This window comes from Andrena cerasifolii, chromosome 6, assembly GCF_050908995.1.
Source record: "Andrena cerasifolii isolate SP2316 chromosome 6, iyAndCera1_principal, whole genome shotgun sequence".
In the NCBI taxonomy this organism is placed as follows: Eukaryota; Metazoa; Arthropoda; class Insecta; order Hymenoptera; family Andrenidae; genus Andrena; species Andrena cerasifolii.
The window spans coordinates 9,297,141-9,314,578 of record NC_135123.1 but is presented as its reverse complement, the minus strand read 5'-3'; the positions used below and the strand labels follow the sequence as shown (position 1 = coordinate 9,314,578).

General features: G+C 45.9%; 2 protein-coding genes and 1 long non-coding RNA gene across 9 annotated transcripts; 2 read left to right on the top strand and 1 right to left on the bottom strand.

Moving 5' to 3' along the window:
* Nucleotides 1-825: 825 nt before the first annotated feature.
* On the top strand, nucleotides 826-9,819 carry LOC143369893 (uncharacterized). 7 transcript variants are annotated; one of them, XR_013085521.1, is made up of 6 exons: nucleotides 826-1,441; nucleotides 2,166-3,722; nucleotides 3,811-4,345; nucleotides 4,420-5,113; nucleotides 5,189-5,396; nucleotides 7,789-9,819. XR_013085521.1 is itself a non-coding variant. In XM_076814346.1 (5 exons), the coding sequence occupies exons 1-5, from the start codon at nucleotides 1,433-1,435 to the stop codon at nucleotides 5,289-5,291; spliced, it is 2,898 nt and encodes a 965-aa protein (XP_076670461.1). In that variant the 5' UTR covers nucleotides 826-1,432; the 3' UTR covers nucleotides 5,292-9,819. The 7 variants fall into 7 exon arrangements, 4 of the variants coding, with proteins under 4 accessions (XP_076670461.1, XP_076670464.1, XP_076670462.1 ...); XR_013085519.1 differs by having other exon boundaries at nucleotides 5,562-9,819; XR_013085520.1 differs by having other exon boundaries at nucleotides 5,189-5,855.
* Nucleotides 9,820-9,979: 160 nt separating this feature from the next.
* On the bottom strand, nucleotides 9,980-17,004 carry LOC143369884 (ATP-binding cassette sub-family C member 4). The gene is made up of 16 exons (XM_076814330.1): nucleotides 16,823-17,004; nucleotides 16,653-16,763; nucleotides 15,914-16,307; nucleotides 15,090-15,221; nucleotides 14,773-14,964; nucleotides 14,163-14,471; nucleotides 13,564-14,094; nucleotides 13,181-13,486; nucleotides 12,904-13,113; nucleotides 12,344-12,845; nucleotides 12,037-12,267; nucleotides 11,312-11,548; nucleotides 10,968-11,230; nucleotides 10,459-10,898; nucleotides 10,259-10,388; nucleotides 9,980-10,192 (listed from the first exon to the last, which is right to left on the bottom strand). The coding sequence occupies exons 1-16, from the start codon at nucleotides 16,894-16,896 to the stop codon at nucleotides 9,980-9,982; spliced, it is 4,275 nt and encodes a 1,424-aa protein (XP_076670445.1). The 5' UTR covers nucleotides 16,897-17,004.
* On the top strand, nucleotides 10,795-13,887 carry LOC143369930 (uncharacterized). The gene is made up of 3 exons (XR_013085528.1): nucleotides 10,795-10,933; nucleotides 11,019-13,650; nucleotides 13,746-13,887. It is a non-coding gene; the product is annotated as an uncharacterized LOC143369930 (long non-coding RNA).
* Nucleotides 17,005-17,438: the final 434 nt, after the last annotated feature.

Here is a 17,438-nt window from a genome sequence, read left to right as displayed (position 1 = left end):
CGCGAAGTTAATCCGCATACCGAAGCGTATTGAGGGTACGATGCGATGTTATTACCTTCGTTTAACCTTCAGACTAATAAGTAGGGTAGCAGTGAACTTTAAACGTGTCGCTCGAAGAACAAAAGCGGGCGGAAAAATTGCAACCATAACGTTCACCTGATACAAGTAGACACGTGTGCCTATGATAATGATCGAAAATCAAAATAAGTGAGTTTATTGCTTATTTCGTATTGCATTGATCTAAATAAGCAATAACTTATACCACTTCCATAATCACCGGTACATATGAAGTTAAAGGTATAAAAAGATTTTTCATAATATTCCTAACATCGTGATAATAGCGCTATATTAGAGTTCATAAAGAATAACGATTGGAACATCTCTGATATTCATCTTCCAGAACCAAAAGCAGCCTGCTACCTGGGAAATACCAATTAACGCTTGACTCGAAGTGTCCCTGCATCCCAAAAGTTGAATAAATCAACTCTGCCAAGAGACGTAAATATAGCATCATCACGTAATCCACCCTTAATCATTTTTATCTACAAAGGGCGCGTTTCTGTTTGAGAAGTGACCCAATTAACAGGTTCATTAGCGAGCTGAATGTGTTTTTTTTACTAGGGTCTCGATTCAACCCTTTCCGTGCCAGACGCGCGGAGTGCCCGTATGGGCGGCTTGCGGATCGGCCAACGATTTCCACACACAATCTTCGGAAATCAGTACTCGACATGTTGCTGCAATATATACATAACAATTTCTAAGGTATTTGGAGCGTATCGTATCACGCTAAACTCAATTTATTTCCGAGGGTGAAATTTCATATTCGTCGGGTCTGGGTGGTAAGCTCGCGCGACAGAATTCGGGCTTGCGATCGGTAGTTACGTCACTGCGGTATACGTAGCATGGTTTAGGGCGTTGAAACGTAGAGAGGAAAGAGGGGCCGAACAGCGATCGATGCATTGAGGCGCCAGGCCCTGAGCTCAGCCCCGTTTCGTTCCATCACCCTTACCCCGGTATGCCCTGCAGTGAAGCAGCCCTCCGGGCTTTTCTCTTTGCTGTGCAGTTGCGCATCAGCCCTCTCTCGGTGTGGAGCTGCGTGTTCGGTCACTGGACTTTCAGTCTCTCTGGAGCAGCGCACCCGAAATCGTTTCTGTTGCCGACGGTGTACGTAATCGCTGCGGGGTGTACCTTTTAAAATCCCACCCTCGATCCTATCAGTGCCATCGACGATTGGCGGAATGGTGGTGCTGACTAGACGGCGCGGTTCGTTATAATCGTGTGTCAGTTAATTACCGCGATGGGACATTGTTCCGACGTGCTCGAAGCTGCTTCGAGAGACACATGATCCACCTGAACGTGAAGCTTTGATTTAGTGTCATCGACTCGCACTACGTCCTCGGGCTTGCTGTTGTGATGTTCGTTTCACCGACAGATGATTATGGTAAATCATTCTCGAGCTATTACGCTTGGCCCTTGTATGGTAGCGCGAACTGATCAGTCACCGATGGGATTTTTGTTCGAAGGGTGTCGATAATCCCGGCACGTGCTGAAATTAGGTGCTTCGTGCAGTAGTTCTGCTTTCATTGGAATTAATTACCGAGCTATCGTGTCACTTGGTATATAGTGATAAGGTTTAACGTGAACTCGAAGCTACCCTTTTCGGGGTGGAATTAAGGCACAGAAGCGCGAGATTCCGCGCAAGGGTGTACGTAGATAAGCCCGAATGTTGCGATCTAGATTTGATTTTATCTCGAAGAGTGCCATTTAGATGCACTTCACACCTTTGAATCTCTCTCGACGCTCGTCGATGCAAATAGACGAGGATGTGTGCGGTCGCGTACTCGGTTGCCTGCACACAGGCTTCGGTGTTTAATGAGAGCTTTTCATTTGCGAACACTGGCCGTAAAATTAAACTCATTGAGGGGAGGAAATTGTACGCGTGAAGAGTGGCCCTGTGTGTACGTGCACTCAATAACGAAGTAATCAAGTGCCATCTCTGGAATTGAAGTGCATTGTTTGCCGGCACACACGCGTCTATGGCAGCCCGCTTTCATTAGCTTGTCAGAGTATTGTTTACCTAATTCAGTGACTGGTCCTTTCGCAGAAATAAACGACCGCTTCCATAACTGTATTTACTCAAGGGGAACGATGTATTTGTCTTGCAGGAGATAGCTGATGCCGGAGGTGGTAACAAACGATTTCGAGCGACTACCCTGGTTTTCCTACTATTCCTGTCTGAGTGGACGGGCCACGCGGTAGGTGGTGACTGTGGTCTTGCTGAATTAACTTGTAGGGATGGGCACTGCGTTCCCATAGATGCGTACTGCAATGGACAAGATGACTGCGGGGATAACACCGACGAGCCGGCGATGTGCACCCCTTGTAATCGCACCTACCACGGCCAAGAAGGTCGCACTTACAAGTTGGATCTTCCGAGACCGTCCGAGGAACGTCTGCCGTTCCTCTGTCATTTAACGTTCACCGCTGCTGGCCAGGGGTACGGCGAGCTGGTGCAGCTGTTATGGGACGCTTTCAGCGTCGGCAGAGTAGACCCGAACACTGATAGCTTCATCACAAGCTGCCCGGAAGGCTCGTTGCAGTTGGCGGAGTTAGGTAGACATTTCACTGGGGGCTCATGGTGCGGAGTCGGAGAGGGAAAGGCTTCCTATTACAGCGAGACCAGTACCGTCACAGCGTCCATACGACTGTTTCACGCACCTTCCACTGTGCCATTTGAGTTCCGCTTGAGGTACAGATTTGTGTCACGAAACGAAGCTGTCGCTAGATTAGGGAAACCCGAACTTCCAGTTGAGAGGGGCTCGCCGGTGCCAGGCACATATTGCTCTAGAAACTTTTACGAATGTCATTTGAAGCAGTGCAGACTGCAGAGCCCGAATTACCCTGGGGAATATCCGAGAAATGCGAGCTGTTTGATCACTATAAGGCAGAAGGAGGTGCCCACTTGCAAGCATGCCATGATTTCTGTGAAATCCACCCCAAATGGCCCGGTTGGCGTAACCACTGCCAACACCACTTTAAGCGTTTGGCAAGATTGCCCCGCGGACAAAGATCGCCTGATCTTTCGCGACGGCGTTCGCCCCGAGGATCCAATTTTACTGATTTATTGCGGAGGGCCTTTAGCAAGGGTCACTGCCAGAGGTCCAACGATGCAGGTGGAGTTCCGAAGTTCCCCGATTGCTATTCCACTCGGTGGTTCTGCTCTGCGACTGGAGCTGGAGATCCAAGTAGTTTACGTCGATTCTGACGGGCTCGACTATGCCAAGGGCCCTCAGGGCTGCCACTTTTTTGTAAATGGTACTAATAAAAGAAGCGGTGTGATACGAGCACCGCTTCACGCACTGCCACCAAACTCCAGCTGTACGTGGAATATCAAGGGATCCGCCGGGGACAGAGTGTGGATCTATTTCTCTTCTTATTCTCAGAGAGATTTAACGGGCAGCATCGAAAACAATGCCAGTTCACAGTCGGACGTACCATGCGCGGTGAAGTTAATCTTCTGGGACGGTACTCCGACTACTGGGATTCCAATGGCTACGCTCTGCGACGACACGCCCAAATTGTGCGCGCATGCAGCTCTCAGGAATGTTACCAGAAGTACGAGACCGTGCACAGGGGAAGAGAGCTACATCACGATAGCGCCGTCTTTAACGTTGCGCATGGAGACAATGCTGGGTACCGCCCTTCATACAGTTAATTTCAATGTGAGTGAAACTTTAATGTTTAATGTATTCGCTTTGGGAGAGTCACTATTGCATTTACAACGGTTTGCTTTCGACTCCATCATTGTAGGCACAATACGAATTTATTTCAACCATTCAAGTTGGTGAGCCTTGGGGCGACGGAGTCTGTAGCAGGGTCTGGCGTAAGGTTCGCAGCGGAGAGGTGACGTCGCCGCGCGACGTTCGCCTGTTTGGCAGAGGTGGATCCTCGAAGCTGGATTGCAAATACCGGATCGAGGCGGGCACGGATGAAAGAGTGCGGCTGACGCTACACAACGTCAGCCTGGGGGAGTCCACCGTATGCACCAGTGAACCGGACCCACATTCCGGTCGACCACGTTGTGTTCAGGAAGTGGGTTCCAGAGAAGCTCGTCTAGTTTTATACGAAGCGCCCTGGCGAGACGTGAGGCTTCCAAGAGCTTGTCTGTGTGATAACACGTCGCATCTTCCATTCACGCACATCTCTTCCAGTAGAGCACTGGAGATTACCTTCTTAGTCGATCAGCAAGCACCGCACGAAGACTTCGAAACCCTCTTCTTCTACGCCAGCTTCGAGCTCGTTCGAGCACCCGAGTGTCCTAGGAAGCAGAGAGTGCGCGGAGAAGGTGATCAGTCAGAAACCTAATACCACTAGGAATCAGTAAGATCCTTCTAATCCTGTCTGTACTTCTTTTCAAAGGTGGAGAACTTCGATTCGTCGCACCGCCACTGTCAAGACCAGACATTTACTGCGAAGGGCTTCCTTGGCTGGTGGAGGCGCGCGAGAACAGATCCCTGTTCGTCTTAACCTGGGGCTGGTTTCTCCCCCTCGAGCCATCCCCTATATCAGAGATGAACGAACAAGCAAAGTGCCCAACGGCCAATAGAATCCTTCTCTACTCTGGCTGGCCACCGAAGCTGCTGAAGGTGGTGTGCCCCGCGGAGCCGGGCGCAAGGGAGTTCACGGTGCACGTGTTCTCAGAAGAGTGGCTGGGAGGAACTGGGGAAGGCAAGTGGCCGGGACCACCTCGGCCACCGGCCCTTCTGTTGGACTTCGTTGCGAGAGAGTCTGGCCAGGCCGCGGCCTCCTGGCTCGAGATCTCGAAGAGCAGAGCCGCGCTGCGTAGGCAGCTGCGCCTGCCCGAGAGGGGAATAGAGAACGAGACGTCCGCTCACGGAGACTGCCCTCACAAATGCCCGGAACTGAGCGCTTGCATCGCCGCGAGCCTCTGGTGCGACGGGAGAGCTCATTGCCCGTCCGGGCACGACGAGGCGAACTGCGGCAACGGCGCGAAATTACTGGGGCTACTTCCGTCGGAGATATGGCTCGTACTAGCAGGCGTCTCTGGGATCATCGCTGCCTTCGCGTGCTTCTTTGCTGTGCTCATTAGCAGGTAAAGGCTTGAATGGATTTCGCGTAATTAACGGCGTTATTACGGATGGTAACAGCCAGCACGCCTTTATTTCAGGTCGAAAGCGCGCACAAAAAGACTTCATTACAAGGGTACAAAGAAAAGCAATAGACCGAGGCGGGCGCCAACAGAGGAGACACTGCTCGGATCAGCGTCCTGACAACAGCAACCCGGTTTCGTGGAATACATCCACGTCGACCGGGAGACGACCGTTTAGCAATATCTCTCTGTGCTTCACCGTCCACTAACTTAACACTATTCCCAGGTATCATGATCCACGTTTTAGTATTTTAGTTCGCGATGCTGAAGCAACTCCTCCCTTTCATTTGATCCCGTCACTACCAAACAATTCACCTAATCGCTTTCGCCTCTGGGCTCATGCATCCCCATCTGTCAGGTAATTTAATACAACGTCTATCTGTCTTGCCAGGTATCGATACTGGTTAACAATGCAATATAGAGGGACACAAGATGTAGCCACGTTAGATCCCTTTTAAAGTGTTTTAAATTCGATCGACCCAGTGATCAACACTTTGTTGTACGTTGCAGCCGAAACGGTAGCGATATCATCTTTATTCTTACCGTATGGATGTTAGATAGCGAAGAGTACGTTGCATAGCCGAGATACTTCACCCCTCGAGCACGTGAACATAATGCAACCGAGTTAAATTATGATTGCATCGTTCAGTTTTGTCGAGAACATGTTTGACGAACAGAAGAGTTCGTAAGTGCAAATAATATAATATAACAGGACTATAATTTAAAAGATATCACACACATTGCTCAAGAAAACATTGTAACTGCCAAAAAGTATTTTAAGTTCCGATTAGCAGACGTAAAATTTCTAGCAACAATAGAAGACAAATGATAGAGTACTGTGAACGCAAAGAAGTAACTATCTGATATTTTAATGTAGTTGTATCTTAGATCTTTGAAAGAGGAATTCAGATTCGGTTAATATTCGTAGAGTATTTGATGCCAAATATTAATTTTAATGTATTTAGCGTTTGCATTCTTTTCGAACTGTTTGGAGGTATTATTTTCATGAATTTTGCTCAGTCACTTTATTGTATGTCATTGTGCGTGCAAGGTTTTAAAAATAGGTACGATCATTTAATTTAAAAGTTTGCTTGGCATTAACGTTGATGGTATCGTTTAACTTTTGCTAAATATAGAGAACGAAATAAACACATACTTTTAAGGGAACAATTGTAGGTGAAGTTCCAGCGCACAAGAAATTCTCAGAAAACCGAAGGAAGACAAAAAAAATTAGTTGAAATTTATGGTACGATATTATATAACAGTGTTTCCAGCTCTTATTTTATCCGAAATATCTAGAAGAAGCCACGGGTACATTGAGAATATCTTTTTAATTCTCTTGTTATCTTTGATTCGCAATAATACATAAAAGAAATAGCGAGATATATTCTTATTAACTGAAGGGGGCAGTCGAACTAATTAATGTATATGATAGAGAAGTTTAGACGGCACCTCTGCGAATATTCTAAAAGAAATTACTCATAGAGTCGCTGTTATACAATATTTAGTACTATAGTTTATAGCTGCACTTAAAATAGAGTCGACATAGCTACGACACGGAACGTCGCGGGGTATCGACAAGTTAGTATTTCAAAGCACTCGATAACGTTAGGAAGTTAATTGTTATTATAATATAATTGCTGTTACATGAACAATTAACACGTATTATTCAAACGGAAAAGTGGATACATTCGCCTACTAGGTTGTTCAAAATTAGCTAACTCACACTCGAACCATTCGTTGTCATTGTATTTTTTAACCGGGAAGCTCGATCTTGGATGCATGAATTAACAATCCGAAGGAACGAATCAAACGTAGCTTTTAATTCGACTACTGTATCGCGACCCGCGAGTCACAATTAAGGGGGTAAAGTTAAGTACCACTGTAAGGACTGAAAGTAAATTACGAGGTGCGGTAATTAAGGGAAGAACAAATGTATTATAAGTGCTAGCTAAAAGTTTACATTAATATGTTGTATACCTAGATTTTAGAGAACATACAAATTAGAACACTCGGTCTCTAACATACAAAGTCTGTACCACATGGCGCGCTGGCTCCTCGTGGGGCTATACGTTTGCAGAAATCATTGAACTCGCTAGTAATTTGATATAAATGATACGCGAGGGGTCTCGCAATGTGAAGTGTACATAACATATGAAGGGTAAGGGGGAAAACAGGGAATGTCATGAAACAGCTTCACTAAGAAAACTAAGTTGTAATACTTTAGTCCATCGGTAAAAAAAAACAAGGTTCAATGAATTTAATTTTCTTATATAATTTCTTGTCTTACCTGGACAACAGAAGCTTAGGCAAAGAGCGGGGACATTCTGTATTTAGTTCCAGCGTAGAGTGGACATTTCCTGCTTTTAACCAGTGTACTAAATTTTTAACTTTTGCGATTCTTTAAATTGAATAAAATTACGAAAAATGGACATTCCCCGTTTTCCCCCCTTACCCTTCATGTGAGAACTGAATGTATATACCGCGGTGCGCATAAAATATTTCAAATTCTGGTATCTGAATATATTACTCCCACATTATGTTTATAAACATATACAATTTTTAAGATTTAAATTTAAAACTGTTGGTAACTTACTTTTTGTCGATGAACTGAACAGATCTCTGAAAGAAGGCGTGGAATAGAACGCACGAAGAACTGTCGCATGTTTAACACGTAAATATCCATTCTCTGATCAACGGGAAGTGAGTTATTCGCAATTTTATACTTAAATCAGTGGTACTGTATACATGTATGTACATACATGTACATAAAAATTGAATAATACTTTTCAAAATGTTGTGCACCGGAAAGAATCGAATATTTCGGCCAGAAGGGGAAATCGTACTCTGAAATATATAAAGAAATTTGTCTGGTTTCGTTGCAATTTTGATTCATTAATAATTTGCGCGATTCCATTTGTATCGCATGGCATAGATACGCACTCGTGCACAATATTTTGGAAGCTAATTCATATTTTTAGAATCGAACATTGAATATACATAAATGCATTTGTATTGGATATTTTTGTTAACGGATCTGTGATTTTCATTTCATTGTATGTAAATAACGTCGCGAGTTCTCGTTTCACCATAGGCTGTGTTATTTTTATCGTTGTACTCTGGGTATTTGGGTATCCGAATGCTATCGGCTCGCGCAGACCGTGTAGCTCAATACATAGGAAGGATTAGAGGAATCTTCATAGAGGATTCGGTGATAATGTATCGTCTCCTTGAAACTATTCTAACGCAGACATATGATTTAATGTTTTGAGAAAAAAGTACATTTTACGAAGAGCAGAGGTATACTTGTTAGGGTCTACTTTAGTAACGAATTTACTGGAAAATATATATGAAAACAAAAAAAAATGGAAAATGGATCTAAATAATTATACGTACGCATAGGATATATACATACGTATCCAAGACTCATACTTGGAGTGTGCGCGTACTCATTTAAAGTTTGTAGAACACAGACGAGATCCATCTGTGCTAAGGAATCCACTCTCAAAACGGAGTACAGAAACTTATTGCCTTTTATGAAGTAAGTGTGACATAGGGTCGCATATAATCTCACGTAGGAATAAAGAGGAACATTATCGACTATTCAATTGTAGAGATAGATGCCAAAGTACGCGTAGAGGGAATTATAATTTTATGATTTAGTATCTTCCTAGACTGTCTTTTAACGAGGTACACGGTTATTAGTAGACGGCTAAAATGAACGGTTCCTTTTGGGTTGGATTGAAGGACGACTAACAATTCGTACCATTTGCACGTTTTACAATGCTTTATTGTGGATATAACACGCATTTTAAGACCAGGAAACCTGAAAATATTAAAAATTGAAGGAATTACAAAGCGTCAAAGTGGGCGCTGCGCAATGCACGCGTTAAAACAGTGAACATCGTAACTCGAGAACGGATTAATATTTTTAGTTGAAATTTTAACCGAACGTACAAAACACTCTTCTCCACAATGTGGAACTCGGTCGAAGAATTTTATTAAAAATTCACGGAGTTATACAACAAATATCAACTTTGAAGGATTTCACTGAAGTAATCCTGTGATAAATGTCTTAAACGTTGTTAAAGTTATGTGATCTTATTGAGCTAGTTCCACATTGTGGAGAAAAGTGTTTTGTAGGTTCAGTTAAAATTTCAACAAAAAATATCGAATCATAAACAATCGAACAAAATTTCAATTATTTTGACTCCGAAATACCCGTGTACCCCCTTAAATCACTTCTCTTTATGCACGATGCGTCACGTTTACAAAATGTGTGCATGGTGTTGAGCTTCGTTCGTTGATTGAAGGAATACAAACGCAAGGAAAAGGTACAATAAGAGGCAAAGTTTCACAGTTTCGAGCTGTATAAATTCATTTGCCTACATGCTTTGTCTCTTGATACATTTGCTTAAATAGTCTCTCAGCGTAACTTTCTAAAAACCAAACGTCACCAATGATTCCGAGCTCAAGCATAGTTACCATTGATAAATATTGTTCACAAAGTTGCATACTCTAATAATAACATCATTACATTCAAATACAGAGGCGAGGAATCTGGTTCGACGAGGTGATTCTTTATTTTCCTTGGAGATACATTTGTATTGATACTTTCGATTTTAAATAAATACACCAAATCCAAAGTAGTTCCTCTATTTCACAAGTTTGCGAGCGTAACTGCTGAGAAACTTTCAGATCGTGCAAGGGTCAGGTACTGTTGTTTTCATGATCTTGATCCTATTCGACAGGATCATGTAATAACATGATTCGAGTGCTTTCATCCTGCTCGACGCTTGAAATGAAATTTTATAGAGAGCTCTGGGCGATAATGTCAGTGGAGTCTGTTTCATTGGAGCTCTGTCGACTTAGAGGAATATTTATCTGCACCGTGTTCTTCGTGCAAGCAATCTCTGCTTGCTCCCGAAGACTTTGGGCCATCATTACTCCTGTGTTGTCCACCATCTGCGAGAAGATCCCCTTTGGCTTGTCACGCAGCAGCTCGTGGGGAGAGCCGAACTCCTATGTTTGCAATGGGATCAGAAATCAAACACTACTGCGCGGCTCTAGCTATGAAGTTCAACATACCACGATGCGCCCAGCATCCATGACGATGATCCTGTCGCTGTCGATGACGGTGTGCAAGCGATGAGCTATCGTGATCACTGTGCAGTCAGCGAACCTCGTCCGTATCGTCTTCTGAATTAGAGCGTCCGTGCTGAAACAGAAGACGCTCGACGTCAGTGGGGCGAGACTTCCATTTTAACAAAAGAAGCGATGGAGATTACTATGAATCGATGTTGGCAGTAGCTTCGTCTAGCACGAGGATCCGGTTGTTCCTGAGGATAGCCCTGGCTAGGCATATCAGCTGCCTCTGACCGATGCTGAGATTGCTACCACTGTACGCCACCGTCTGATCCAGGATGAGATCGTTCAACTCGACTTGTCTGAGACTGCTCCACAGTGCCATGTCGTTATAGGAGTTGAAGGGGTCCAAATTGTAACGCAGGGACTCGGAGAAGAGGAAGGGTTGCTGAGGAATGATTGCTATTTGTGAACGGAGCTCGTGGAGGCCCAGCGTGCTAGTGTCTATTCCATCGATCTTGATCTCTCCTTCCAAGCCTTCAGCGAAGAGGCGAAACATTGCTGAGATCAAGGAAGACTTCCCTGCTCCTGTCCTGCCTGCGACGCCCACCTTCCACCCTGGTTCTATGGTCACGTTCAGGTTCTGTGGGAGGAAGAACGATTCGAGGTAATGTAAAAGTGATTGTAAAGCGAAAGCCAGAGTGGAGATTACCTTTAGAACTGGAGGCTCGTTCTTATCATAACTAAAGCTAACGTTCCTCAGGCTCACGCGACCTTCTGCTGGCCAGTTCTGCGGTGGGGGATTGTCACTGTGCCACTCTCCTTCCTTGGGCAACTTGGTGTACTGCAGGATCCTCTCCACCGATGTCATCTGTGTCACCATCTCGCTGCTCTGCTTCACGCCGTGCTGCAGCGTACCAACTATGATCCACGCCTGTGACAGGGCTAGACCTACGTTGCCTCCGAGCGTGTTACCTTGAAGAGATCATTGTCAGAGTTTTAGTCACTGCAGCAGTCTCGGGTCTTGAATTCGGGACTAGTTCCTCGCAGGTATACCTGTGTCGAGAAGAATGAAGGAGAAACAGATGCAGGCAATGAACAAGCATGCGATTATGTCCAGGAGCAGGCCGAAGGCTATAGGAATGACTATCGCCATGTGCCAGGCTCCTGTGTGCACGTCTTGCAAATGATCGAATTGCTTGGACAGAGTCTCTGTAATGTTAGGCCCACTGGATCTGATCGTCACCAAGCCCTGCAGCGTGGCGTTTATGTGAGAGAACACGGGGCTCTTTGCTAAAATTCACGCACAAGATAATAGAGACAGACTTAAAAGGAGAGGTTTTCAGGTACCCGCCCCCGATCGCTTCGGTTCTCGGATATATTTTAGAGTCCCGAAAATTTATTCGGGTGGTTTCACTCCTAAAAATAAAAAAGACGTATTTGTTATTTTTCGGTCCTCTAAAACAGTGATGAGCAACCAGTAGTGGGCCAAAAGTGGGAGCCTAATACTTCACGCGCGTCGCAATATTAAATACTCAAATATACTAATCAAAGAATTTTAATTTATGGCATGAATTTGTTAATTCTGATTCAGATTTACAATTGGAACAATTGCGAGCCGCAGATCCGTGTCTGGAGGGCCAAATGCAGGTTGCTCATCACTGCTCTAAAACATATCCGAAAACCAAAGAAATCGGAGGCGGATACCTGAAAGCCTAATTAAAGTGGTGACGTTGGGAGGGACCCTCGTCTCCCCTGTTTCCTTAGAACTGCATACTTGCCTACGCTCTCGAGACGTTTGACATTCTGCGCGGTCCTCAGGTACAATAATCTCAGATAGTAGAACAGAACGGCCAGCACCGCCAGTGGGATGAGCATCCAGTGATTAACTATCACCACCATGACGAGAACGCCGGATATAACGAGAAAGATCTGAACAGCCTCGAGCATCACTCTAGGCAGAGTCTCGTCCATCGCACCCACGTCTTTCGAGAACCTGTTCAAGATTCTTCCTGCGCGAACAGATACACATGTAGCTCTACCCCTCTGCACCCTCTACAAATATATTCAGGCTGCAATGACTTTTACCCGCGGGATTATTATGGAAGAATGACATCATCGATCGCAGGGTGTTGGAGAACATCGAGTTGTGAAGCTCCCTACTGGCGGTCGCGCAGACGGCCATGAAGAAGACGTTCCTGCCCACCACAGCCAGTATGCCAGATACGATGCAGAACGCGTACACGTATATAGCGCAGTCGGTGGTCAGAAGACCGTATTTGTCTAAGGAGAACATGCTCGACAGGAACGTGTCGTTGAACATGTAACTGTATTGGCGATTCAACTCGTACGAGCCATTGGCTATGGTCGTCCTGGCCGTCTCCAGGTTCGTCCAGTAAGACATCCAGTAGTCGGTGCCACTGGTGATCCCTTGGGAGACGAGGAACCCGAGAACCAACATAGCCAGCGTGAAGTAATTGCCACCGCTGCGGAAGTACTCTTTGTAGACTTTACCAGGGATACGGCCGATTGCTACGATCTCGGCCTCGGAATCCGGAGAGCCTTCGTTGTTCTCGTAATCGTAGGATACCTAGAAAACCACTACCATCGAGCCCAGTTCTAGTACGACAGAGAATCTAGGCACTTACAACGCTGCTAGCCTTCGACGTTATGGACGCTCTGGCCAAAATACTTCCTCTGCCATGCCCTTTCTCCATGGAGGGCCTCTTGAAGGACGAATCTATGATCTCGCTTTGCTTCCTGGCCTCAGTCGTCGTCTGGATATCATCGATCATCTCTGTGAAATTCTTGTTGGAGTTGGACAGTTGTTGGTAGGATCCCTGCATCCTCACGGAACCCTTGAAAACGGTAGAGTTCAGGTAGCACCGTTTCCTCGCCTTCTCTCCTCACATTGAAAATGCTTACTCGGTCTAGAACTACGATAGTGTCAGCCTGTTTGACGAACTGCAGCTGATGGGTGACCAGGATCCTCGTCTTCCCGCCGAGGTACTTCTGGATGCACTTCTCGAAAAGGTGCTTGGCTACGCGGGCGTCCACCGCGCTCAAGGGATCGTCCAGCAGGTAAATATCCGCCTGCCTGTATACTGCTCTAGCCAGATTCACTCGAGCCTTTTGCCCTCCCGACAGGGATGCACCGCTGTCGCCCACGTGGCTCATATCGCCGTGCGGCAGCTGCTGGAAGTCTGTCGTCAACGCACACGCCCTTGTCACCTGAAGGTCAAATCCAGATTCACGATCAGTGGCGTCAACGTAGGGTCGCGAGAACATAGACGTTACCAAGAACTCACAGCTACGTATCTGTCCCTGTTGTACGGCTGGCCAAAGAGGATGTTGTCCCTGACGGTGCCAGAGAAGAGCCAAGCTTCCTGGCTAGCGTAAGATATCCTCAAATTGGGAATGTCCACTACATACCCCTGCTGATTCTGTTGAGTGTCCTCGATCGGTTTACTCTGTATCTTTAATCTTCCAGAACCCAGCCTGAGCTCCTTCAGTATAAGATGCAGTACAGAAGACTTCCCGGAGCCCACGGGACCGACCAGGGCGCACAGTTCTCCACTGCAAACCTCCATAGACACGTTGCACAGAGTGGGTGGCAGTTGTTGAGGGACCCAATTGGCCGACGCCCGTTCGAGGATCACGGAAACACCCACGCTCTCTTCGACATTATTCGACACCGCATTTTGACAGCCATTCGTCATGCTGATGACCTCGACGGTCTGCTTCGCGTCCTTCTTCTTCTTGAACTTGAGGCCGTCGTTGTGGTGGGCTTGAGTCAGCGAGCTTCTCTCGTCCTGCTGCTCGTCTAGCAGCAGAAAATGCTGGAAACAGTATCCCCTGGCTCCAGTACAGCTACTAATCGTCGCGCGGGAATATTCAAGTTACAAACCTCTAGTCTCCTGATGGACACCATACTCTCGCCGGCTAAGATGAGGGCCTGCGGGAAGAAGAACGCGAAGGAGAACTGCAGCACCTCGAAGTAAGTCGCTAGCGTGAACGTGATGTCCGGCCTCAGAGAGTTGCCCATCAGCACGAACGCTAGAAGGGTGAGGAAGAGAACCGTGCGACTGGTGACCACCACGAAGGACAAGTATACGGCTCGAACGTACGTCGCGAAACGTATCTTCTGCATCTCGGCGGCTCTAATGGACTCCACGATGGCGGCGAATGGCTTCTCCCAGGCGTACATCTTGATCACCTTGTCAGAGACGTTGGAACTTTGAACGAGGGGTATAAATCGACACGCGCGTGGTAGTTTAAATTTTAAACGCGTCCCGTTACGCCGAAGCTGCTGTTGAATGAACCACTCTACTAAAGTATGCCGGACTTTGCGATTGTTACAAACTTTACATCTAATTTTCTCATAATTGGTTGGATATCTGTGGCTGAAACTACAACCACGTTGTGTTGTAGATATAGACGTATCACCCCACCAAGTTTCGTTGAAACAAGTGCGAGCCATGTCTCCTGGTACCCAGAATCGAGTGAACTGAGCCTACCTGTATACCAGCTATGAGCTCGTTCATCATCTGCACTCTCTTGTCAGTCAGTCCTGCGATCGCCTCTCGTAGATGACGGCTCATATTGACGAAGATGGTGTAGACTGGCAGTGTCATCAGTACCAGGGTACCGATGCCGACTACAGTACAGATCCCCACCTGCTGCCATATTATGATGCCCACGATCAAGACCTGCGGAACGTGATCGAAGAGCTTGGAGAATGGGCTCGTGAATTCAAAATGGTCGAGATGATAAATGGTACGAAACAGTTTGATAGAAGTTGATTGATAACACGTAGAATCGTGGTGGAAGTTACCGCGATGGGTGAGATCCAGATGAAGTGGAGGAAGTAGCAGAGGTCGTCGAAACGACTGACGTCGTTGCTAAGCAGATTGATGACCTGGCCGGACGTGGTCTGCGCGAGAGCAGCCTCGCTGAGTCGCAGTATCTGGAAGGAAAAGCGACTCGCCATTTAAAACGCAAAATGAAGAGTTAAGCCGGGAATCCACCGGAAAGCTAAGCTACGCTATACTATGCTATGCTATGCCATGCTACGTTTTAAAAAAATTAGCTTCAATACATTCTTGTGGAACCGTTTTCACCAAAAGCTACGTTAAAACATAGCATCGCATAGCATAGCTTAGCTTAGCTTCCCGGTGGATTCCCGGCTATACTCTCCGCCATGAAATCAGAAGCGCATGATTTCTGTTTAATAGACGAGGCTGAAATACTCCCGACATAGTTTAACAATTATGTGGTGATAACATATTGCTTTTGTAATTTCTGCAATACGATATGAGTTGGTTTAGCGTGCTATGAGCTGGGCTCGAAGGACGGTCCTAATAAGCATTAGATAGCGGTTGCATTTATTATGTATACGGTATTCCTTCGCTGAACCAGCAGTAACAATGTAACGTAAAGGAGGCACTATTCCGAGCGAAAAACTCGCCCCATCTCGCTCACGCCTTCGCAGGACAGGAGTGAGCCAGAAGTGGGGATTGGGCCGAGCTCTTAAACTGGAAAGTATCAAATATCTCGTGGTGTTGATAATTGAGGGAGTTACTGTTGGTAATTGTTAATTATCTGCTAATAGAAGACAATTGCCAAGGAAAGATCTTCAAAATTCTAATTCTTGCATACTTTTTTGTAAACTAAGGAGCAGCACGCGATCCTTAGCTTCATCCCCATTTGCAGTGCCAACAATTCAGCCTGGTGGAAGACGAAAACTGATGTCAGCACGTTAAGAGTCAAGCAGCCGGCATAGATGAGCGCGTCCTTCTCCGAAATCCTCTTCGTGACTGTATCAACCTTAAAGTAGCTGATGATCCAGGATTGGAAGATCGGCTGAAGGATACAAAGCACGGTGCAGTACACGAAGAACAGAGCACCGGGCAAACAGTATTCCGCCCAGAAGGCTCGTATCAGAGCTCTGTGCAAACGTGGAATACCCTTCCCTTTATTTGCCTTCCCATTGCCCGCTTCCTTCGTCGTTTGTTTCTGCTCCTCCGAGTTCCTTAATTCTTGCTCCCAGCATCTATAAACCGAAACAGAAGTGCTCCAGAATTTTGGAAACTCGGAACGAGAGAACTTTGCTTCCACGTGCTACTAGAGAGCCATCGCTCTGTTATATGTATAGTTTAATATTTGCATATCTTTTAGTTTGTTGAAAGTCATTCGTAGATCATTACGGAGCGCAGAGAGTCACTTACAAGCTACACAGTGCGATAAATAATTACTGTTATCGTCGGCATTACCTAGTACAGCAAATGCAACTTTGAAATTTGAACTTTGAACACTGAACTCTGGAGGCAATTCTCAGAATTAATAGAATAAATTATTTAAATTTAAGGAGCACGCACGGACTTCATTCCACACTTACTTGTTCAATCGATTACTCAGCCTTTCAGACTCGTGTGACCTCAGAGGATGATAGAGATCCGTTAATACGAGGTCCTGGAAAGCACCTTTCCAGAACAGGTCTTTCGTCCATCTAACATCGAAATTATAAGGAAAATTCTCGATCCTGAATGTTACGAATAAAAAACATACCCCAGGAATAGTCGACTTATTATATTGGCAGTTTCCTTAGGACACCGTTTGGTGTACACGTTCTTTGCTTCCATATTCTTCGAATCCTCTAGAATCCTCCTTACACTAGAGCCAGCGAAAGCTTGGTTCGATACGTTTCCTTAGGTGATAATTTTCCTACTGACTATCGGCCTGCATGTTTCAGAATATTTATATTTGCTGATAAATAACGCATAATAATTTCTGGGAATTAAGTTCACCTTGGAAAATCATATGACTCTCGTTTGAATGGCTTTCGCGATAGAATTACTGTTCCTGGATCGAAATAAACTCTATCTTCGTCAATACGATGTTCAATAATCATTCGCAGGAGCCGGTGAAAAGGAATTTTGATTTTAATCCAGTTTAACGCGTCAAGTGGTTGGTACCACGTTCGAAAATAACGCCAGCGCTGCCGCCACCGCGACTGCGCGGCCCCGGCCAATCAGAGCTCGGTCCGTCTGGCGCGTGGCACTCGGCACCTGCGCAACCAGCGCAACACTCAGTTCGATTGCGATCGTCGCCCCGAACGGATCGTGTTTTATATTGATCGTGCGATCAGTTCGCACGAGTAACATTTAATTCCGAATCGAAAGTG